This window comes from Spathaspora passalidarum, assembly GCF_000223485.1.
Source record: "Spathaspora passalidarum NRRL Y-27907 unplaced genomic scaffold SPAPAscaffold_7, whole genome shotgun sequence".
In the NCBI taxonomy this organism is placed as follows: Eukaryota; Fungi; Ascomycota; class Pichiomycetes; order Serinales; family Debaryomycetaceae; genus Spathaspora; species Spathaspora passalidarum.
This window is the reverse complement of record NW_006767431.1, coordinates 833,741-858,861: the sequence shown is the minus strand read 5'-3', so window position 1 is coordinate 858,861 and position 25,121 is coordinate 833,741. Positions and strand designations below refer to the sequence as shown.

General features: G+C 35.9%; 6 protein-coding genes across 6 annotated transcripts; 3 read left to right on the top strand and 3 right to left on the bottom strand. All coding sequences in view use genetic code 12, as the record gives it.

Moving 5' to 3' along the window:
• Positions 1 to 615: 615 nt before the first annotated feature.
• SPAPADRAFT_143419 (uncharacterized protein) lies at positions 616 to 795 on the top strand (the record flags this gene model as incomplete). Its single annotated transcript, XM_007377545.1, has 1 exon — positions 616 to 795. A coding segment is annotated over one exon (180 nt), but the record flags the coding sequence as incomplete, so codon positions are not given.
• A 4,606-nt stretch (positions 796 to 5,401) lies between these two features.
• On the top strand, positions 5,402 to 6,481 carry SPAPADRAFT_52704 (uncharacterized protein; the record flags this gene model as incomplete). Its single annotated transcript, XM_007377544.1, has 1 exon — positions 5,402 to 6,481. One exon carries the CDS (start codon positions 5,402 to 5,404, stop codon positions 6,479 to 6,481), a length of 1,080 nt encoding a protein of 359 aa, XP_007377606.1.
• A 9,115-nt stretch (positions 6,482 to 15,596) lies between these two features.
• On the bottom strand, positions 15,597 to 17,475 carry SPAPADRAFT_68707 (uncharacterized protein; the record flags this gene model as incomplete). Its single annotated transcript, XM_007377543.1, has 1 exon — positions 15,597 to 17,475. One exon carries the CDS (start codon positions 17,268 to 17,270, stop codon positions 15,597 to 15,599), a length of 1,674 nt encoding a protein of 557 aa, XP_007377605.1.
• A 1,371-nt stretch (positions 17,476 to 18,846) lies between these two features.
• ACF2 (Acf2p) lies at positions 18,847 to 21,042 on the bottom strand (the record flags this gene model as incomplete). Its single annotated transcript, XM_007377542.1, has 1 exon — positions 18,847 to 21,042. The coding sequence occupies one exon, from the start codon at positions 21,040 to 21,042 to the stop codon at positions 18,847 to 18,849; it is 2,196 nt and encodes a 731-aa protein (XP_007377604.1).
• A 374-nt stretch (positions 21,043 to 21,416) lies between these two features.
• On the top strand, positions 21,417 to 23,906 carry SPAPADRAFT_63460 (uncharacterized protein; the record flags this gene model as incomplete). Its single annotated transcript, XM_007377541.1, has 1 exon — positions 21,417 to 23,906. One exon carries the CDS (start codon positions 21,422 to 21,424, stop codon positions 22,535 to 22,537), a length of 1,116 nt encoding a protein of 371 aa, XP_007377603.1.
• SPAPADRAFT_143721 (uncharacterized protein) lies at positions 22,661 to 24,442 on the bottom strand (the record flags this gene model as incomplete). Its single annotated transcript, XM_007377540.1, has 1 exon — positions 22,661 to 24,442. The coding sequence occupies one exon, from the start codon at positions 24,440 to 24,442 to the stop codon at positions 22,661 to 22,663; it is 1,782 nt and encodes a 593-aa protein (XP_007377602.1).
• Between the last annotated feature and the right edge of the window lie 679 nt (positions 24,443 to 25,121).

The window sequence follows — 25,121 nt, the reverse complement described above, 5'->3', positions numbered from 1 at the left end:
AGTACCCCAGAACATCCTACCCGCAACATAAGAGAGTACCCCAGAACATCCTACCCGCAACATAAGAGAGTACCCCAGAACATCCTACCCGCAACATAAGAGAGTACCCCAGAACATCCTACCCGCAACATAAGAGAGTACCCCAGAACATCCTACCCGCAACATAAGAGAGTACCCCAGAACATCCTACCCGCAACATAAGAGAGTACCCCAGAACATCCTACCCGCAACATAAGAGAGTACCCCAGAACATCCTACCCGCAACATAAGAGAGTACCCCAGAACATCCTACCCGCAACATAAGAGAGTACCCCAGAACATCCTACCCGCAACATAAGAGAGTACCCCAGAACATCCTACCCGCAACATAAGAGAGTACCCCAGAACATCCTACCCGCAACATAAGAGAGTACCCCAGAACATCCTACCCGCAACATAAGAGAGTACCCCAGAACATCCTACCCGCAACATAAGAGAGTACCCCAGAACATCCTACCCGCAACATAAGAGAGTACCCCAGAACATCCTACCCGCAACATAAGAGAGTACCCCAGAACATCCTACCCGCAACATAAGAGAGTACCCCAGAACATCCTACCCGCAACATAAGAGAGTACCCCAGAACATCCTACCCGCAACATAAGAGAGTACCCCAGAACATCCTACCCGCAACATAAGAGAGTACCCCCTGTTCCCCATCCTGTATGGGGGTGTCCACTGATGTTTCCTATGCTTCTAGCCTGCGGCTACAGATTGTATTTGCCGATGCCTCTCGCCTGCGGCTCTACAATCTAATCTCTATGCCTCTCGCCTTCGGCCCAACAATGTATTTGCCTTCCGCCAAAATATCCATCAACATCCGGTCCGTAACTAATTCGGGCCTACTCTCATCTGGCCACTCCTATGTCCAGTTTTTATTGAATGCGCCTACGGCGCCACTATGTTCCGCCTACTCTCATCTACCTACTCTGATCTTGCTATTCTATTCTTGCTTCTCTGACTACTCTGATCTTACTACTCTAATCTCCCTGCACTGTTGTTGTTACTCTAGTCTTGGCTATGCTAATGTTGCCGCGCTCTTGTACATACTCTCATTTCACAACTCGAATATACCTACGCTAATGTTGTTACTGTATCCTTCCTACGCTAATGTGCCTGCTCGGTTCCATATACTTGGTTCTGATCATGTCGTTCTTACTATGTTCTATTCCAAATAACTTCCTCCAATCAATTTATCCTGTGCTTGTGTCAACTGCTGTCTTTCTCCTTGCTGCTGTCTTACCATTTTAATTATCCCACTTCATTCAATCTAACAACATCCGATCTGTATTTAACGGCTGTCGTACTCAGTTCGATTTATTCTCATGTTGCCACTCGAATCTACCTGCTCTACTATATCAATGTTTCCTTCCATTACACGTTCTAATATCCTCCCGTTATCTTATTCTCTACTTTCCTGCTTGCTTGTTGCTCTACATATTAATCTCCTTCCGTGACCTATTCTATCCACATCCTATCTGTATCTATTACTTGTCGTACGCACTTGTTTCTACTCTGATCTGGCTGAGTTGATATTGCTACTATCATCTCTGCTCTCCTTGACAATCTGTCTCTCTCTTAATGCTTGTGACATAATAACTGTATCCGCATTGGTGAGTGTACTGGTCTAGTCCTTGTTACAATGTCTCATTCTTATTCTCTCCATTGCAGAAATGTAAACTCCTTCACCTATGCGATCTATCCTCTCCTTGTCTTACTCTATACTATCCTATCTGCCTGCAGCGCAAGACTTGAATGTATTCTATAACAAGATCCACTTCCACTGCTTGGCTTCCACTACTCATTGTCCACTACTGGCACAAGACACACTACTACCACTTATCTGTAACCCAAAGTGCTAATGTGTCCATTAACATCATCAACTTCCGGTGCTCGGTTGGTCGAATGAAACTAGCATCTACTATAAAAAATGGGTCGACTATCACCGATTTACTTTGCTGAAATAACCTATATTACTATTGTTGACATATTGCATCTATGCACTCATCACCATGAGCATTAGAAACTAGTGTTCTCTCTCCATTTTCCTCTCATTGACTCCCGTCTCCATGACTGACCTTGGTGTCCTGCATATAATATTACTCGCGCTACCAGCACTGTCCTGCACACAATGTCTCCTCTGTTTATTCTCACTTTCCTACAAATTATATCTAATATATATATTAGCATACCTATATTTCTATAAAATTTACTAATCTTGCTACAAAATATATACTAGTATTTTCTCAACTTAATTCTCCCTGAAGTATCATGTTAGTAAATGGTATTTAATAGCAGTACTATTGCAGTATTAGCTCATACTGCGACTATTTCCAGTCAATTGTATGTTCCTAGCTCCCAAATCAAAATAGCCCTTCCTGCTACCTTGTACATCCGTCCCGCCCATTCATGTTGTATGGGTTGCTACACTGTGCTCTCTGCTCAAGCAACTCCCTTGTCGACTCATTGCTGTTGTTCCCTTGATCAGCTTGTATCACATCTGAACAAACTCCATCTCACACTCCTTAGCTATATTTACCCTCGATTTCTACCATGTCCACGGCTTCCGCGATCTGGTATCTCCGGTTTGCGCTTTCTGGCTCTGCGGCTGGTTGCTCTGGCATTGGTGTTGTCATCTCCTCCACTTTTCCTTATCTATTATTCTTGTCTGCCATGTTTCATCCAATCTGTTCTACATATATCAATCTCCATACAATGTCTACGACTACTGCTCACATCTAAACAGTGCTCTGGTATAGCTCGCCAAACTACGGTTCTCATAAATCATCCCCAATTGCATAACTTCCTAATCTATGCTCATGTACTGATCTATGGTTGTCATGTCTATCTACATCCATTGCATCATGAAGCACTATATGCTGTTTAAGTGATGTATTGAGCTGCGCTTATCATGTCTATTTACATCATATACCATACCGCCACACTGTGTACGCTACAAGTGATGTTCTGATCTGTGACTTTCTGGTCTATTTACATTATATACCAGACGGTCATCCACTCTCGGCCAATAATGTTGCACTAGTTTATGCTTGTCATGTATATTTGCATCCTAAACCTTGCAGATGTATGTTTGGTCACTATTGATGTATTCATCGGCAGTTGTGTTGTCTATTGAGATCCATTGCTTCCTGTAGCTGAGCTATGGTTCACTAGTGATGTACTGGTGTCTTGCTGGCTCGCCTATTCACATTCTAGACGATGAAAAAACACTTAATTGGTCACTAGTAATGTTCCACAATGCCCTAACCGACCTGCATCCGCCTACTATCTAACCGATGAGTTCCTTATCCTATTGTCAAGTAAAAAGAGATTCGTAATGAAGTCTGCTCGTGTAATCCAATGTAATAATAGCTATCATCCTCTGATCTACAAAAAGAATATCTATTATGCGCTATATATTACCGTTGATGTTTGAAGTCTCTCAAACCACAACTAATCGTGCCTGAAAAACACAACTACCGGTTTAGCTATAGCAACGAATTTCAAAAAATAATGTTTTACTATGTAAATTACAACTAAGTCTTTGCGCCCCTGTTATATATGAAGTATTATTGTTTGTGGTATCAGTGCAAAATGGTTCCAGCCATGCTACGCTAGTAAACAATATGTCCCTTTTCGGCTTATCTACATATTTTTGGGCACTGGGTTATTCTATAAAAATACGCGAGAGTTACTGGTAGCACCCGAAAAAGAATCTGAAATATTTTACGAGTTAGAAGTACAACCTGTAAAGTATGTCTTTTCCAAACTGTAAAGTCAGGTCAATTTTGTATGAGGGTTGACAACTCAAGCTCTTTTACTATGGGAGCGTAACCTGTAAGGGTTAACAACTAGTACATTCACACCAAAATCCAGGGTTGACAAATAGCTCGTTTAGTTAGGCAGGTTGACAATTGGATTGCGAGTCGCATTTCTTGGCTTAACTATGGGACCCAAAACCGCGCTAATCTGTTCAACCGCAAATCACGCGAAAAAATTAACCTGTACAAAAAATTTCGCACTATGCAAACCTGTTCAACATATTGCGTGTCCCACTCCTTAAAAGAATATTCAATACATTTATGTAGCATAAGGTAGAAAAACATTCTGGATTAGGTTCATCCAATAACATTTGCGATAAAACAGAACAACCTTTCGGGGGCTCATGGTTTATCGTCTAGTACTATCCATCTACTTTGTGTAATGCTCGCGTCGGAAAATGAAATTTACTCGTTTTGAGCCTCAAACAAAAATAGGTTTCCAAAAAAATAAAATAAATTACTTTGCTGCATGTCCGCCTTGATTGTGTTCACATTAGTTATATGGCACGTTTTTTAGTTCTACTGATTTTATTCTCCTGATACTAATAAATTCAAATTTATTAATTTGAATATACCTGCAAAAATAATAAAGTTGACTTTACAAGGGTTGCTCGTCTAAATTAATTTCTGGAAAGTTGAATCTAAACTTCAATAAATCTATGCAAACTATTTCTTAGCTTCAGAAACCTCATGCAATCTCATATCTACGCCAAGTCCAGATCTTATACTTCCATTCTGAAATATTTTTTATTCTAATTGAGTGGAGGTGGGTAATAGTGACACCATTCCTTGGGGCCTAATTAACTGGTTATATGAAATTTTCATTTTATTGAATTTATTCCAACTTTCAATACTTGTTTATCTCTTCTTTTTTGTTGTAGCAACTTTAATTCAAATAAACCGAAAATTACTGTGTAATCGCCTCAGAAATTTTTTTGAACTAGATTATTGCAGATAAAGATAGTTTTTATTTTGAGCAAGTCATTATTTTTAAAGGCTATCAAAGTATCTGTCTCCACTATATGACACAATCACAAGCTGCTGATAATAGTAGACACAAAGAATAGCAATTAGCCGAGAATTTGAAATGTGAACTCTCGTTAATGGGCCAAAAAAATAAATTTTGCAATCAATTTTATTTCGAAAGGAATATGCTAAATCATGTGGGTCAATGCATCGATACCACCGTTTAAATTTCATAGGTTTCACAAAAATAGATTTGGTATTACATTACATTATGGGTGCGTGATATTAAGAAAATACCAGTTTCAAATACTCTCTGATATTGCATGGTTATATCGAATCCTAGGGTTCGGCAGTTTTCCTCTTGAACTATATAAGCTCTCAATTTTCTTCAAGTATTTCAACTCTTTCACTACTCATACCTTATCTATTTCAAGAAAAATATTGCAATGAAACAGATTTACTTTTGCTATTTATTACTACTTCTTTTATCTGCAGTAGAAGGTGATTACATTATTAATGTGAATTGGTTTCGCCGCGACTACCAGGTGGAAAACTGTGCTACTCAATTTTCAAACATGTGTAACTACCCTTTTGGAGAAACTTCGCTGCAAGTGTCTGGTACCCCGAAATTAGAAATTTTTGAATACAAGTCTATTAAACCTATTGCTGGGAGTGATAATCTTTACGAAGTCACGCTCGAATTTAAAGTAGAAGATACTGATCCGTCAGTCCAAAGATCAATCATTTTCCAAAACCCTCAGATTCCTTCTTGGGTATCTTCGATGAACATGAGATTTGACTATAATGGTAATGCAGCTAACCATTTTATTATCAAGTGGCCAATGGTAATTCAACATGGGGATGGTAATCAATTATGTACAACTCCATTTTCCATTGAACTTTTAATGATTCGTGATATTTGGAACCCCGATTACTATTACTATTATCACGATTGTGCTACTGGTGTTTCTCAGGGTGATTATCCTCTTCAATGTTGGTCCGAATGTACGGAACAATCTCAACCAGAACCCACCACTGCAACTCTGTACATCGATCAACCAATAACTAATGTTGCAACAGATATCAATCCATTACCAACCCCAATTAATTGTCCTTTAGAATGGAATGGAGATAGTGTTTGTGATGTCCCAATCGGTTCGTATGCAAGTTCTACAGGGGCTCCACCCGTTGAAATTTTTAGGTTTAAATCTATTAGGTATATAAAAGATGGTTTGTACGAATGGGTTTTTGAATTCAAGATAAACCCAACTGGACTGGAAGGTGATTTGAATATGGCTTATGTTCAGAACTTTATATCACATAACAATGGTGCAACTCCACAACCACAAATAATACAGGTGAATGACTTTGATTACAGTGGTGGTTCGCCCTTCCATTTTTACTTGCTTTGGCAACAACCTTCACAAACTATTGGTGATCTTACCTGCACTACTCCATTTACTATTCTTTATTATTTCACAAATGGAATGTATACTTATAAGCACGGATGTGATGCCGATGGAACTGATTTGCCATTGCAATGTTGGAAAGAGATATGTCCACCGGAGGAATCTGCCACGATAACGGAGGAATCAGCTACCAGTTCTGCAAAAACTACTACCAAAAGTCATTGTAAAAGAAAAGTAAAACGGTGAGTCCAATCGTAGAATGCGACTAGTTATTGTCTAAACTGTCGTAAGTTTATTAAATTCGCCCTAAATTATATGTAACTTCTTCAATACACAGTCTCCTCTTAGAAAAAGCACTCTAGAGCAATGTGGTAGACTTTTAAAATGTGCCAAACACAGTTTTACCCTGTAGTTTTTATAAAATAAATTTCAAAATTATTTTTCAGTCCCTTTACCAATTACTTCATGAGTTTTAGTCTATTCACTTTAGTTTTTTTTTAACTTATTAATTAGTCACTAAACAACTGAAAACGACATTCAAAGGTTTCTGATAATTGTGCTAGTTTGGGTATGTTTCTGCTGCATATTTATTTCGCATTTGTTTTTCAAGAACGTGACGATATCTTATCTATATAGAGAATGAGCTTCAAGTGACAGGTGTAGTTTGTTTTGAAAGATCTGAATATTTCCAGCTTTAGTTTTCCCATACACACTACTGTTGAGATTTAGACAACCGTAAATCATACTCAATCAATTCATCGGATATTAATGTTTTTATTTAGATGTTTAAGGTTAGATTTGTTTGATCAATAGTTGTACCTGTTACTGCCCTAAAACTGCATATTTTTTTTAGTCTTTGACAATTATTTTCGGATGTTGATTCTAAAAGTGTTGCTGAAATTCCCACAAGAACTTTACGGCCTAGTGAGTGCTTCATACAGCTTTAAATACTTCTCTATAAGGTAAATAATCAGCAATGATTAACTTTGATTGTAGAATATCATTGTAAGTGCGATCAGGAGAGATAATGCTTATGCAATTCATTCTTGTAAAACTAATCATATGTTGTATCCAATTGATGTTTGAATTTGGCGGATACTACATTCCGAACAAACCATACTTGGGCACGATTAGTGCATTAAAAATATTATTCGGGTCAGTTATAGTATCTGTACATATGAGAATGTATTAGCTGGACGTTAATTAATATTATATAAGGCGAATTGGAGCATTAAAAACTCAAGCCATCGGAGCTTTTGTGTCAGCCAAAATGCATAGCTTTGGTTATCATGATGGTTATTATTTTTATTTTATTTTATTGAGGGATAAAGATACACGAAAATCAACAATCAATTGTACCATAATATTTTCTTGTTTCCAGTAACTCTAATTCTAGCAATGACATCGAACCATTTATTTGGCATGATCGTAATCACTGAGTGATATTTGGAATAAAAAATTATTCATCTGTTACTACTAAGGCGATAGCTATTTTTTTTTTCATTTTTCAAATTTAATTTAACCTTTATCAAGTAGTGCGATTACAAAAATGTTTATTGCGCATTATCTAAATACATTGGGATCATGTCTACCACCGCTTAAATACACGTTGGGTTAGCCAAATACCTTATTATTGGAAGCTTACAAGTTTTCATGCCAGGTGATCAAAGCTTTTTGCATATTTATGCTCCAACTGGTAAGAGCAACACTGCACATAATTGCCTTGAAAATTATTTTTTTAATCATGCAATCACTTGCCATGCATTAGTTCCAATATATTAGTATTCTGGTAGTAGTCAGTCAATTTAGCTTCGTTTCCATCTTATTAGCCGGAGGCGGTTGAAAAAAAGCAATATGTATCTTCAGTTAATGAAGAATAAAATAAATTGTATTGATCGAATACTATATTGTTTTTGGATGCATTTACAATAACCCACAAGTTACAACAATTAAGGCTTTTTTATAATTGGTGCTTTTCATAAAATTTCATCTTCCAATAAATTTAGTTTATACCAAAATTTTCTTGGATCAGTCGAGTAAGTAGTAATGATTGGGATAGATGACTGAGTTAACACAAGAAGAAGATCATTCTTGTACTGCTTTCTGTTGAGAAAGTTTTACAATGTTTACCTAATGGAGATAGTAATATTTTAGTGATTATATAATCATTGTTAGTCAATTGTAGTCTTGAATAAACACTATAGTTAAGTAGCTCACTATTATGCGGACTAGAAACAAGAGGTTTGTTGGGACTGAAATGTATCCACCAGTATGGTGCAATAGTTATTCCTGTAACTTTCTCTGGCTTAATAAAATAAGGGTGCTTAAACACCATGTTCCATGATTGCACTTATCAAGGCAGGGACTAAATTCACATTTAATTCAGTATGCTGTTGTCTAATGTAATCATATGTTGTTTTTCTCTCCTATATTATTTGTTGGAAATCGATCTATTATGCTTATTGGATTTGTGTTCTATCTAGTAATTGCAAGTTTTATTGAACTCGTGTTCTTTCTTGCTTCTTGAGTAATTGCTTGGTATACCCAACTCATAGATTATTGCAAAGTAAACATTTTGAAAAGTATGGAATAATGATGCTATTAACGTGATTTAAATAGTCCATGAATTTTTCTTGTGTTCAAGCGTATTCAGATTATTAGTACAATGGAAATTGAATGGATTGAAATGGAACCAGTAACAAATTGTAAAGGAGCTGGAAAATATCTCGTAACGAAGTAGAGAAATCACTTGCACATTAATATCACTCATCTTCTAACACTGTGTTTGGGTATTTTAGAGAAGGTAGGTGGTAGAAAAAAAAGTTCAACAAAATATTATGGAATAAAAAAGATACTAGTTTTTCATTAATTTCTGATGGTTTTTTTAATAAAAATAGATAAAATTTTATGTATATTTGATACTATTATCTTGAAGTTTCGGTCAAACTTCCATGTTACAAGAGGCTTATTTACTTAAATATTATTTTTATGTAAACCACATTAAGGTACTAGCATTCTAAGATCTACCTGTCCCCAATACCTTCAATAAAAGCCATTTCATCCCAGTTGCAACACAAGTAAGTTCAGTGTGTTCTCCCGTCTAGTGAAATGGTGATATTTATGATATATTATTTTTTACCTTATTACAATACCTTGCAATATCTTTTCAGTTATTGCCAAGAAATTTCAACTAAAATATTTTTTTCTGGTTTATTTAGGACAATTCATCTACTGATCGGATATATTATTTAGTTTATTCGGTTAAAATTGAACATCTATGATAAATAATCTCTTGTGTTGGTCATGATTTAATCATCGTTAACGCCACAAAATATGCCAGCCTTGATTCAGCATATGATCTTCTCTCGATTTGGAACCAGGCCATGCAGGTAATAAAATCATCTTTTCTTTTGCTGATTTGAATTTCTTGCATAGCAGATACGAAAAAAAAAATACTTTTTATTTTTAGAACTGAAATTAATTATTTAGCAAATCTGCTAAAATGATTCAACTTTTTTTTTCTCCATCTGACCACAATACTTCCTCCAGTCATTAGTCACTATTGGTGTATTTTTTTCGAGATTTACATTTGATCATAGACTACAGAACAAACAAACTTTTGTTGGTTTAGTGTAAACACCTCCCATTGTTATATCAATGTTAATTTTGAGCTTGAAAATACTACTAGTCATATTACCAATAGGCGCAATTTCAAATCTTTGATTATTAAATGTATATCTTGGTAAGGCGTTAGCCACTAGACTCGATAGTTGCCGAAATTAAATAACTATTCTGCGTGACGCAAATATCAATATTATAATATTGTTAATTATAACTACTCAATTTATACCTTTGTCACTATGACTTGGGTATCTATTATCAATTACCATTCAAAAAAAAAAATACTTGTTAGAGTCTTGCTATTGATAGTTCAATTTCTCTTGACGTATAACGCTTGAATAACGATTATATTCCATCGCATATATTGCAAGCAATACTGACCAATTTTTTTTTTAACGCCGACTGAATGTCAGTGCTAATGCAGTCTGACTGTTAATTATAAGCGCAATAAAATAATGTTCGAATCTTGATATTTTTAAATTCATCTATTTGGGACCGCCACAATTTAAAAAATAATATTTCTAATTTTGTGAAATATTTATTTTTTGTTTTTTTGCAACTCTTTATTTTAGGAATATAGTTAGACATACTTGTTTGTAACGCGATTATTTGGTCACATAGTTCCAATTTTTTTTATTTTTCATTTAATTAGATCATCCTTTTATGAATTGCATCCTTTTACTGTTGTTTGGAAAGATCAATTTCTATGAAAGTAAACAGAATTAGTTGATATCCGCCTGAGATATTTACCTATGAGGCAACAGAAATCTAGATGATGGTAAATTAAGAATGACGGTAATATGGATCTCATTTTGGATAGAGGTTTCTTTTTATTGCCTTGACATATTATAATTAATTTGAAATATAACTGATGTGCCTTTGAGCATGTTTTATCGCTCGCACAACTTGGATTGACCTAAACCGAGGAGGAACCATTGTATTGAGACTCGCATCACTGGATCTTGCTCTCTTGTAAAAAATCCCAGAAGTAGACAGTAATATTGTTCAAAGTTTTTGTTTTAGTTTCAAGCCATGCTAATAGTTGGAGAAAATTACAGCAACAATTTTGCAATATTATATTAGTTTTATGCCGAAATAATATATTTACGCATATGATTGAATGACACCACCTACATGAATATGTTACAAAAGCAGATTCCGCCTTATTGAATTAATTCTCATGGACGCAAAATATTAAAAAATAAACATACGAAGTATTTTAGATATCTTATGATATCGCAATCATACACAACCAATTTAAAATCTAGTGTTTTCTGGATTAAAATTTTGTGTATATAAGTACATACTTTTCTTTCTGGTTTTCTCAATATTTAAATTACCTTTATCAATATTCGTTTTCAAGAAAATCTATTTGCAATGAAACAAATTTACTTTTGCTATTTATTCCTACTACTTTTATCTGTAGTAGAGGCTGATTACATTAATAATGTAAATTGGAATTTCCGCCCCTATAAAATAGAAGATTGTGCTGTTCAATTTTCAAACATGTGTGACTATCCTTTTGGTGAGACTTCCCTGCAAGTACCTGGTAGTCTAGAATTGGAAATTTTTGAATACAAATCCATTCGGCCCATAGTTGGGAGTGATAACCTTTATGCAGTTACGCTTGAATTTAAAGTCGAAGATACTGATCCATCAGTTGAAAGAATGCTAACTTTGCAAAATGCCCAAGGTCCTGGTTTAACCGGTTATAATGTACAATATATTTATAATGGTAACCTGGCTAATCATTTCCTTATTACATGGCCAATGCAAATTCAAAGTGATGGTGACCAGATTTGTACAACTCCATTTTCAATTCAACTAATAGTGATAGACGATGTGTGGAATCCCGACTACTACTACTACTATCATGATTGTATTACTGGTGATGCCCCGGGAGATTATCCTCTTCAATGTTGGTCTTTGGAATGTTCTGAAGATGTCCCTGAAACTACTACCGTCGTTGATTATGACCAAACCCCGGTAACTATCCTGGTTACAGATATCAATCCATTACCAACCCCAATTAATTGTCCTTTAGAATGGAATGGGGATAGTGTTTGTGATGACCCATTCGGCTCATATTCAAGTTCTAATGGGGCACCTCCACTTGAAATTTTCGAGTTTAAATCTATTAGGTATATAGAAGATGGTTTGTACGAATGGGTTATCGAATTCAAGATAAACCCAACTGGACTGGAAGGTGATTTGAATCTGGCTTATGCAGTGAATTTTATATCACATAACAATGGTGCATCTCCACAGGCTAATGTTTTTCAAAAAAATTCCTTTGATTATAGTGGTGGTTCACCTTTCCATTTTTACTTGCTTTGGCAACAACCTTCACAAACTATTGGTGATCTTACATGTACTACTCCGTTTGTTTTTTATTTTTATTTTACAAACGGTGCGTATACTTATAAGCACGGTTGTGATACCGGTGGAACAGATTTGCCATTGCAATGTTGGCAGGAGATATGCCCACCGGAAGAATCCACTACCGAATTAGATGAATCAACCACTGAAGCTGTTATTAGTACAGAGCAAACTATAATTGAACCTTCCTATTCTGATACCACTACCGACTTAGAGGTTCAAACCTCAATTGAACCCAGTGACATCAATACTACCTCTGACGTAGAAGATCAAAGTATAATTAAATCTACTCAAGGTGATGGAACTATTGATCTGGAAGAGATAACCACTGTACCTGAAACTGTATCAGATGAGGCAACCTCTCAAGCTGTAGAACCTACTACTGAAGTTAATGAAGCTAGTACTGAAGTTGACGAACCCACTACTGATGTTGATGAATCAACTACTGAAGTGGATGAAAACACTACTGAAGCTGCTGAAACTACATACGACCTTAATGAAAGTACTAGTCAAGGTGAAATTACTGAAGGTGGGAACACCACTGGCTCCGAAACCAGTGCAGAACCAGTTGATAAAGGTACTGAAGTGAATGACCAATCTACTGCTGCTGATACAACCACTACATCACCATCTGATACTTTTATTACCATGGTAGATCCAAGCTCTGATGCCTCGAGTATACTCCCCGAAGAACCAAATGAATCAAGTAAAGTTCCATTCGACCAAACTACCGCATTAGACAATACGAGTTCCAAGGGCCCATTGATTGAACCATCCGCATCTATAACTGGAACTGGCACCCCTGCTGAAGAACCTCAACAAGATACACTGAATGAAACTTCGGGTCCCCAGCAAACTGAATCACTCCAAACAAATGAGCCTGTACAACCCGATGAGCAGGATACTTCCAGTTCTCAAGTTATAGAAAGTTTGCCACTTACAACAAGTAATGATGCAGCAGTTGAAACCACGAAACCACTTGAAGATTTAACTGAAGTTAATGATGAAACAACTCAAATATTCGAAACTTTATCTATAAATGAGTCTTTGGAGACATCGGCTCAATTTTTCACCATTTCCTTTACAAGTAATGAAGGCGGTGTTGAAGATCCAGAAACATCTGCCAGAAATACCGAGGAGACTTTTAGTATTGATGACCCTGACAATTCTACTACACCTGCTTCTTCTACATCTGTTGCTTTCAGTGCCGACTCATCTAAATTTGATACCGATACTACAATTGCTCCTTCTTCCGGTTCAGCTGTTGTACCTATTACTTCTGGTGTTTCTACACAAGATCCTGTTAGTACCAACACTAATATTGATTCTCCTGCTGGACAAGAAACTAACAGCATTACTAGAACCGATCTGAATGGTAATCCTAGCAGTCCTAAATCTGTAACTTCACTTGCATCAGGTACCGCAACTTATTCAACTTCTAATGTTAATACCAGAAGTTTCCTCGGTAGTAGCAATGCAGGTTCTAATATTTCAAGTACTAAGATTCCATCCAGTTCCACTACTAATGTCCCCGTTAGTCCAGTTAATCAGGCACCTACTAAAGTAATAACAGATAATTCCCCTTCTCAAAACACTTCAACTGATGTTGGAAACTCCGGTTCAAATATTCCTGTATCAACAACACCGGCTAAACTGGACTTCGTTGAAAACACGGCTGTTCCAGTTAATCCTTCAGGTGGTTCGGGAAACTCTAGAATTACAAATACTCCTTTAAGTCAAGTACAAACTTCTTTAGCTGCTATTTCGGCTCCAACTGTTAGAACTACGATAGTCACAAAACCAGATACTACTTTTGTCAGTACACTCACATATTCTACACGATCCTCCTACGAAACAGCCAAACCTAATTCAGACAATAACTCGAATGGCTCTAACAATTCTGGTACTTCTGGTAGTGGTTCAAGCAACAATGATACTGACCCAGATGATCTTGTTCAAGAAGGTGGTGACTATTTGGATCAAGGTACTAATGGTATATCCTCCGGAGTTAATCCATCTAGTTCTGTTTCAGCTGGGCAAGATTCACAATCTACAGTGGTCTACCCCACTACTGCTCCAGGAACTGGTATTCCAAATAATACAGACTACCCAAGATTGCCAAATGATTTTGAAGGTTCTGCAGCCGCTCTTAGAAGCAATATTGTTGCTGTTTGCTTATTTTTACTCTCTACTATTTTGTTTTTTTAGCTCTGCCGTAAATTACTTTCTCGATGATGGTTGTTTATCAAGTCAAACAACCTCTCGACATCAAATGTTTTTTAGTACTATTATACTAGTATTTATACACTCAATAAAACGCTAGTTTTATCTATTGCAAAAATATCATATATATGCTTAAATTCGGTTAGCTGGAAGTTGAAAGAAAGACCTTATAGCTTTCCCAACAAGTACATCTCCTGGCTAAAAAATTTTTGAGACTGAATCCATGTTAAACATTAACCTTACCAGAAACCCAATCAAAATTATTAAAAATGGGTCTGTGTTCTAAATCTTCTATATCAATTGATTATGATTTGTGTCCGATTTGGTGCGAGTTAGAAATGAAAAGATTTCTTAACTAAACAAAATTTATTTATTTTCTATTGCAATTATATAACCCAGATGGTTATTTGATCACATTAATGTTACTATCATAATTGATATGGACAAATACTCTTATTAGTACTATATTTTTGGTACCTTGAAAATGAACCAACATAAATTCATTTAGTTGGCTTACGTAAAATACAAGTCAAAGTGTGTTCCCGTTTAATCAATTACAATGAACCGGGTTTTGTCAGCAGCTCAAGTTTTGAGGAGGTGAGGCTGAACAGTTACAACTTTAATTATATTTGTGGTTTGCTCTATTATATTTTTAATACTAGGATATCTTTATAATAATAAACTTCTTTACCTTACATTTTTAGAGCTAATACAAAAAAAGTTTTGCTCATAAAACAATATTTAAAATTTAGAGGCATACTATAAATATATAAAAGAAAACTGAATTCTAATCAAAAGGTAATTTTAACATCGAACTGAAGTAGCTTAACCTCATACACCTATAACTAAAGTGGCCAACATAGTAATCAACAAAAGAGGGGCCCTAACTGTCATTAAATTTGATCCATTTGAGTATTCAACCTTCCATTTACCATCTGCATCTACAATAGGTGAAGCTTTCGATACATTTTCTTGTTCAGTTGCAGATCCACTACCTTGACCTCCAGCTGGTCCTTTTGGTGGTACAATTTGGTTCTTTGGTAATTCACCTTCTTTATTGTTTGATGATCCATTTGATTGTTCACCATGTTCTTTCTTTGGATCACTTGGTCCACTTGGCTTCTTTGTGTCACTTGATTCACCAGGCTTGTTGGATCACTTGATTCACCAGGCTTGTTTCGGATCCACTTGGTCCACTTGGCTTATTTGGATCACTTGGTCCACTTGGCTTCTTTGGATCACTTGGTCCAGTTGTATCACTTGGTACATTTTCTTGACTTGTATTGGTTGGTTCGGATCTCTCTTGTTCAGTTGTCTGGGTTTCGGTTGTTACAATAGGTATAGTTGATTCAGATTCACTAAAATCACTAGATTCGGTAGTTTCTGGCTCACTTTTTTCATTTGAATTAGTTGGTTCACTGGATTCAATAGTTTCTGTTTTAAATGGCTCAGTTTGTTCACTTGCTTCTGTGGGCACTGTTTCTATCTCTGTTGTTTCACTTGGGCTAGTTACTTCAGGTCCACTTGGGTCGGAAGATTCTGTTGTACTTGGTTTAGTAAAGCTAGAAATTTCAGCTTCGCTTGATCCCATTTGACTTGATTCGGTGGATTTAGATGATTCAGTTTCTTCTTCAATAGACTTAGATGGTTCGACCTCTCCCTCATTAGTCTTAGATGGCTCGGATTCACTTGCAACAGACTTGGATGGTTCTGGCTCTCCTTCAACCGACTTAGATGGTTCGACCTCTCTTTCAACAGACTTAGATGGTTCAACGTCTCCCTCACCAGTCTTAGATGGCTCAGATTCACTTGCTGCAGACTTAGATGGTTCGACGTCTCCCTCACCAGTCTTAGATGGCTCAGATTCACTTGGAATAGTTGGCTCGGGTGGATCAATTGGTACTGGAGGGGCAATTGGTGGTTTAAAATCCTTGCAATTAAAACCAATACCGAAAGAAAATTCACCCTGGTAACCAATAAAAAAGCTTTTACCCAGTATAGTTTTTATAAACTTGGTAGCGTCATAACCCAATCCTAGGAAAAATGATTGAGATAAACTTGCAGACTTTGCAAGTAAGATACCAGTTTGGGCGTTATATGAGATAGCATCAGGGATAAAATCTAATTGGATTTTTGCACCAGCACCAAAATTCATAATCTTGTAAGGATGTTTAGATCCATGACCCTTAATATGGAGCAAAGCATTTGCTCCCAACACAAAAGTTTGGTCTGGGGCTGAGAAGCTTGAATCAAGTGTAACCTGAGTACCAATATTAAGAAACATACATCCTAACCCAAGAATATTACCAGAGTGTTGGATGTAGATTTGGGAGAAAAATTCAATTAATCCACCATTTTTAATGTCTGTAGAGCCATGTAAACCTCCTATCAAGGAAACGGTTCCTTTCTTGTTCGATGAGCCGATAAATTTAATTGTACCAGTGTTTTCCCAAACTGGTGCTTTGATAATACATTGACCTCCAAGCAAGGCATTAATAGTCATCACATTGGTATTTTGAAATAATGAATTCGAAATCAGAAACTTGGCTACTTTGTTAACTGTAAAGCCATGTTTGTTTATAAATGGGAGTTTGAAATCTGAATTGAAATTTACCTCCAATTCTTTGTTGGCTTCAATAACATAGCTTTTGTCACTAACAAACTCCTTTTTGAATAACAAAGAACTTTGAAGAACAATTGAACCTCCAAGATTAATTCCAAAATCTATAACAGATGAAACGAATGGTATGAAAGTGGCTGCCAGGAATGTTGGAAGCACCAAAAAAATCCACAAATTCCACAATTTCCACATGTTGTTGAATAATGATGAAAAACAAAATAATTTAGAAACTTTCAATGTCTTTTACCGAGTTTATATAGTTCAATGGAAATCAAAAAAAAATCAAGTAATGTGTTAAATATTTTGTTTCACCATCATCCTTATGGTTTTCTCTTGGTAATAACATCAGCTCATTTCAAAATAGTAATGGTTTTTACAAACTGCCATGATGATTATGCCAATCAATTCTATAACTAGGTGCAAAACATATGCCAAGTTGTGACAAGTGGGAATTCAAAAGCTTATTCCCGTGTTTGTTATCGTTTAGTAGTATAATCGGAATAACTCAATTTGGTGTTGTGAAAATATTAGGTATATACAATATTTGTAGCAAATTTTGCAGCTCTTTTTTGTGTGTGGTTGCATATGCCCAGAAATAGTTGCAAAAAATAAGGTTTCCCAGAATTTGGCGTCTCTGGTTTCTGAGAAATCAGAGCCTAATTGGGCAATAAATCCACCGGATCAATAAAAATCTCATAAAATTAATGCCAAGATCCTGTTGTGCCCTGATTGTCCTGGTTCAAGATTAAACATGTACTTTATCAAAATAGCTAATACTATCAAAACAGGTAAATCTGTTGCTGAAAAAAAAAAAGTCTATCCATCACGATAAATGGGGAGAATACAATGGATTCAATCCTAAAGTAATACTTTTCAATAGAGCTTTTGTATCTTGTTACGACGGCAGTATAAGATTTTTCTCTCATTCAAGACTTTTCAATTTAAAGTTTGTATGTGTGTTGATAAATTTCAGGCGCGCGTTCGACCATCTAATTCTTCTTTAAGAAATTTGAAAATGAATGCTTATATGATGACCTAGCTCATCATAAGCTTTAAGGATGAAAATTCGGAAATAACATCATTAACCTTAATTATAGACGAATATATCAAGAAAACTAAAACCAATAGGCTTTTCACAATTTTCTTGCCAAGCATAATCACAAGATGCCGCACGATGTTATTAAACCCTGCCCCTTTTTTTAAAGTTTTATGGAGTATTCCAAGGTTTTCACATCTGAAACAATCAGAAACTTTTCGTAAAATTTATCAGTCCACATTAACCAAGACATTGCTGTTTTAAAACTCCAACTTTCAGGAATTAACCATTGAGATGATATGAAAAGATATAACTAATTCCAGTGCACTTTATTGATCAATATCTAAACTTTTTATAAGAATTAAGCTTGTCCTTTGGTTGTTGTATTTCTATTAAGAATAAAGTTGGCTGATGATTCGTATCTTTTCAACTATAAATTTGGAAATGTTGCGCGATTTGCTTTTGGCCAAGAAAAAAAAAAATACATGTTGCAACAAATATTCAACTTGATACAGTAGTGTGCTGATCACATAGACTCTCTCAATCTGAATAAAATATGACAACTCTATACAATATTTGAATGTTAGTTGTATTTACCAATAGAAAATCCTGTGTTAACAATCCATATTTGTATATGGTTCAGATGTTGAATACTTCTGGAATTGGCAAGATAATTTCTATGTTTATTACCACTAACTTTATCACTAAAACTTATACTCTCTATGAAATCTCCTAATATCCTCCTACTCCTGCAATATATGCTAATGACCAGGTTCTGGACATTCCATTGTCTATCAAAGCTGGGTTCCAGTTATCAGACGAAAACCAATCCCAGGCTGACTTTGGATCGAAAAGAGCTTTGTTAAGCATCAAAATACCTTTCCATCCATCTGGAATTTGTTCCACTATACCTGATAATTTCTGCTCCCATTCTTCCTTCACAAATTTGGGGCTTCTTATAAATGAGGAAATTGGAGTAATTGGTAACATGTGAATTCCATGGATCCATTCATCACCAATTGTGCCTCTACCAAAGTAAGTTGCAAAATCGATTTTGTTTTCAAATAGGATTCCTGAAACCTTATTTCCAATTAACTTAGCAGGTTGGATTTTGTTGTCGTTGGTGTAAAGCATGTACATATTCATTGCCCGTTTCATAATGGCGAGCATTAAATTGGCACGATGCTCCATAGACTTATCACCAACTATAATACCATAAAGTTTCATCCCATAGGCAAAATGATAATCTTCTGAAGAAGATTCTTCATCTTTCCCATCACCAGATGCAAATATCCCATGGGCAAATGAATGGCCATGGAACCAGTCAAATGACCGAGATTCAGGAAAGAACTCATCGGCAAAGGGACTGGCTGTGTCTCGCAAAAGAGTATTGGCATAATTGAAAACTAAATCATCATTACTGTGTAACCAATCTGGATCAATATGGGCAGCAAGTGCAATTGCATGAATATGGTAACCATAATGGAAATGATGATCGTTATAATTTGAATTTCCAAAATCTGCTCCTGGTTCGGCACTTGAAATTAACCCCTTCCATGAACGGTCATAAACCAAAGGAAATTGTTGAGTATTTTTAGCAAATATTTCAATTGCTTGCTTAACTCGGGGAAGAACTTTTTCTGTTAAATCGGAATCTTGTAATATATAATGACAAACATAGGCAATATAAGCAAATTTATCAAGAATTTTTCCAGAAGTATACATGGAATCAATATTAGCCATTCCAACAATATCTTGGTTAGCTTCCTCTTGCGCTGCTCGTCTGATCAAATCCTTGGCATGGTCAGAGTATCCATTATTTGTAGAGAATGAAGACCATGGCTCCCAAGTGATATCTACTGGAAGTTGTTCTTCCATTACTAGCTCGTTTGTCTTGTATGATTTCATTTCTCCTTTTGTGGGAGAGTCCAAAACTAGTTCCGTTATTGATTCTTTGGTTTTTTCAATCAATACCTCTTGATGATGAGGAAGACACCATACTAATCCTGATCCACACTTGGAATTTCCTTTGGTTGTGTATGATAATTTGTATGTACCTTTGCTACCAGATACATTTGCTGAAATATCTGCTCTTTCTTGATAACAACCAGCACTATCATCATAATCTTGGGATAAACCACGGGCAATTTGAATTAAGGTATTATTACCTGGTCTATCACCAACTATAGTATTTGGATCTTTGAGAGATAATTCCACATCACCTTGTACATAGATTGACCATGTTACCTGATTAAATAGCATGACTTTGTATTTCTTGAGATCTCCAACATTATTGCATTTACTAAACTCTTGAAACCCAACCTGTGAACTAATTAAAGGCTTTACATTTTGATAAATTGAAGTAATATAGCCCATTCCTTGAACTAATGGAATTATAACCCTTCCTCCTGAAGAATTTGAAAGCAATGCAGTAACGGAAAACTTGTTATGGTTCTCCAAACTCAACTTTATATCTGTGAAATTTTCACCTGATAATACAAACGATTTAATCTTGGGAGGATTAAAATAATATTGAGCAGTCTTTGCATCAGGATCGGGTCCAAAAACTCTTTGGGATGCCTCAGTATGATTAAATGCCAATCCCGGCACTTGTCCAGGGTCAGTGGTATACCAAAGAGAATAAGGTAAGGTCCAAATTGGACAAGTTTGATCACCCAATGTCAAGTTGTTATAAAAGTTATTGGTTTGAATAGGACAATCTGATTCTTGACAGCAACACCCTACTGGCAATTGGTTGTGTTGGACTCGTCTGAATATTTCAGGGGGTTGCCCGGTGGCTATTGGTTTGGCAAATATGTTGTCATTGTTATCTTTAGGAGTTGGAAACTTTGGTCTAGAGTATTTCTCGGGTTTTTTATGATGCAAATCTAATCGATCAAACATGTGCTTCAAGTCTTTGACCCCCATCTTGGTTGTTTTTTGGGTTAGTTGAATGGTTTGCTCTATGAGAAATTTCAGTTCAATTTCTATTGTGATTCAACCGAGCATTCGTGCAATGGCCAAAAGAGTATACAAAATCAACAAAACACTTGTCAATACGGCATCAATATATGTTTTCCCCTTGTAACCGCTTAGTTAAAGCGTGTTAATTCCGCTGATATTAGATTGTTGCCATGTACGGACTTTTCACTGAATTAACGGAACAATTTTGTTGCAAGGTGTCAACTGAAGCTGTAGCGGACCTTCCTAATTGGGAATACATTCCGCTATCTTATTTCCGGAGCGCATTATATAAAGTACGTCAATCTCCACAGATTAACAATGATTTGAAATTACATTAACCATAATGAAACTCTTTTCCAACTTACTAGTTGTTGCTGCTGCCTTATCCTTAGTCAATGGCAAGGAAGATCCAAAACTAGTTGAAATTTGGGGTGATCTTTGGCCATTCCAAGGAATCAACACTTTTGCTCACTTGGAACATTTCACTTGTTTAACTGATAAGGATCAACAATTTGATGTGGGGATTATTGGTGTTCCATTTGACACAGCAGTCTCATATCGTCCTGGAGCAAGATTTGGTCCTCGAGCAATAAGGGCTGCTTCACAAAGACAAACCAGTTTACGTGGGTTTAATCCTCGTGCTATGTTTAATCCATATAAATCCTGGGCTAAAGTTATTGATTGTGGAGATATGCCAATCACTCCCATGGATAACACACTTGCCTTTAAACAAATGGATCTGGCCTTTGAAGAATTGTTATTGAGAAGAAAGTCGAATCATGATCTGAAAGTTCCTCCTAGACTTGTTGTCTTGGGTGGTGACCATTCGGTATTGTTGCCACATATTCGTGCTTTGAATAAAATATATGGTCTAGTCAATATTATTCATTTTGATGCACATTTAGACACTTGGAGTCCTGATAAATATCCATCCTATTGGCATTCGGAACAATCGGAATTAAACCATGGGTCAATGTTATGGAAAGCCCATGAAGAGGGATTAACCACAAAACATAATGTTCATGCTGGTATTAGAACTAAACTTTCTGGTATTGAAGATTTACAAGACGATGATTCTCAAGATTTCCTTAGAATTGAGGCTGATGACATTTGGTTAAAGGGAGTGGATTATGTTGTCAAGAAGATTATGGATACTGTTCCAAAGCATACTGCTACTTATATTTCTGTTGATATTGATGTATTAGATCCAGGTTTTGCTGCTGGTACTGGAACCCAAGAACCTGGTGGTTGGTTACCTCGTGAATTGATTCATATTTTACGAGAAATTGAAGAATTAACAGTTGTTGGTGCTGATATTGTTGAGGTTTCCCCTGCATTTGATACTGCTGAGGTTACTGCCACCAATGGGGCACAAATTGCTTACGAAATTATGACTAGTATGGTTAAAAAGGGTAACCTTGACAAGAGTTTGGTTAAGGTTGTCAATACCTTTAAATAGAGTTGACAAGATTGCATAGTAATATCATAGATGAAAATATTCACTTTCTTGCTGAACGGGCATATATTATATAAGGCATAGATATTTAAACAAAATTAAAATTAATCAAGTAAATATTCACATTTACTTTTTAAATCGTAAGACAAGATAACTTGCCACTCTATAAAAGAAGATAATTGCAATCAAAACTCCAATCCAAAGTCCCTTATCATATTTTCCGTAGCCCAAATGGTCCAACACTGCTGAACCTTTAATCATACATTGTGATGCCAATGGTGAATCATACATACAAAAACAATTGTTATCACAATCAAAGTTTCTATTATCAAACTCGTTAAACATCATTCCTTGAAACACGTATCTTTGATAATCAACCCAATAGAAGGTGTAATACCAAAATACATTCAAAATGTTCGAGGGAACTAAAAATCCACCAACTGCCATCCACAACCCATTGGCAAAAGCAGTGAGTGCTAATGCAATAACGAAATTAGGGAAAATGGAAGCAATAAATATCGTCATTGATTCAGCAGCAACTAAATCCAAGAATAACCACATAAGATAATAGAAAAATCCCGTGGCAGTGGAATTAAAATTAACCATAAAGAATGTGATCACACTGAACAAGGTTGCAATCAAAAATATAAATGGCAAACCAACTAAAAAGTTTGATATCGTGAATGCAAATGGCCCATATAACCCATTCAATCTTTCCTTTTTGTAACTTAACAAATCCTCAATGTATGATGGGATATAAGCAACAGACATAAACGACATAAAAGCACCAGAAAAAAAAATTGCATTGATAAATGGTTGAATATTTTGTTGACCTTTTCCTAATCTTAACCAAACAGTACCCATTAATATGGCTAAACAAAGGTACATTACCATTCTCACATAATATGTCAATATATCTCTTCTAGCCTTGATCAAGACTCTACTTACAAGAATAAAAGTGTTCTTAACTTCAGTCTTTGCGTCAAACTTGTCAAGTTCAATTTCATTAATTTCACTTTCTGGTTTGGCAGCTGCAACATGAGTTGATTTCCATTTGTTCACCAAATCACTCAAAACCTCCATTTTCTCGTCTGCGTCTTGATCAACTGTGAAATCGGTATTGATTAAATCTAAAACGTATTCTGAAGGATTAATATATGGAGGAATAGTGTATCCAACGGAGTCAAAGTATTTGACAACTTTTTCCACCTTCCCATGATACACAGTTTTCCCTCTAGATAAAAATAGAACATCATCAAACAATTCAAATGTGTATGTTGAAGGTTGGTGAATAGAACAGATAACAATCATGTTCTCTTCACTGGCAATTCTTTTGATTGTGCTGATAACCTCTCTAGAAGCAACAGAATCCAAACCAGAAGTTGGTTCATCAAGAAACAAAATCGAAGGTGTAGTAATCATTTGAGATGCAATACTAACTCTTCTCTTTTGTCCACCAGAAATACCCTTTTGGATAGGACTACCAATTTTCACATCTCGTTGGTTTTCCAAACCCAACAAAGATATCGTTTTGTCAACCAACTGCTTTCTAAAATTCTTATCAACACCAGCAAATCTAGCACTATAATCTACAGTTTCCAATACCGTAAGTGACCCAATTAAGTGGTCTTCCTGCTCAACGTAACTTGACAATTGTTTTATTTTTGCAAGATTTGCATGCTCATTGTTGATTTTGATTTCCCCGGATTGAATAGAAGATCCAGGTTTAGATCTATGAGCTAAGATATTTAAAAGCGTAGACTTCCCAGAACCTGATGGCCCCATGATGGCTAGCATTTGACCAGCACTAACTGACCCACTTACATTATCAATAAGTACTTGTTTGGTTCCATTGGTCAACTGCAAGTTGATGTTAGACCAACTAAGTACTTGTGCTTTAGAAGACATTAAATTAAACTAAACTGTTGTTATTGTTGCAAATATTCCAATGCCGTGCAGCAACAAGAACTGTGGCATCAATCACGCAATTGCATGATTATTTATAGGGAAAAAAAATTGCGGGCAAAACGTTGACACCGAAAAAAAAAAAGTTTTCTTCCATTCAGAGCCCGTATCTCTCTCAGATGATGTCAAGATTTTTTTTTATGCGGGGTTTGAAATGTTGCGTTATATGACGAACTTAAAACTTTATGGAAGTCTGAAGAAGGTTTACTGGGCACTGTTGATTAGTAATGGATTGGTACTGCTAAAATAGATCATTTTAGCAATTGATATATCCTTCATTGTAAGATAATAACACCACAAAACTGGAGAAAGGCAATTGCTGCAACAATACACGAGAAAGAGCCATAATCGTAAGACGCCTCAGATTAGCCGTGCATGAAACGAAAATTGAAAACAATGCAGTGATGTACTTAGTCCATGGAATCAAGCTGTTTTTGTATTCTTTATGCATGAAAATTTGCTTAGTAAGGAAATTGGTTCCCATGATTAAACCCCAGAAACTTAATATGCGCCAAGAAATTATTAACGGCTACAAAGAGCCCATTCAATATAAAATTAGTCTAGAAATTCGAGCATGGTGTTGCACTTCTTTGTTAGATCTTATTCCGTGCTTATCAAAAAA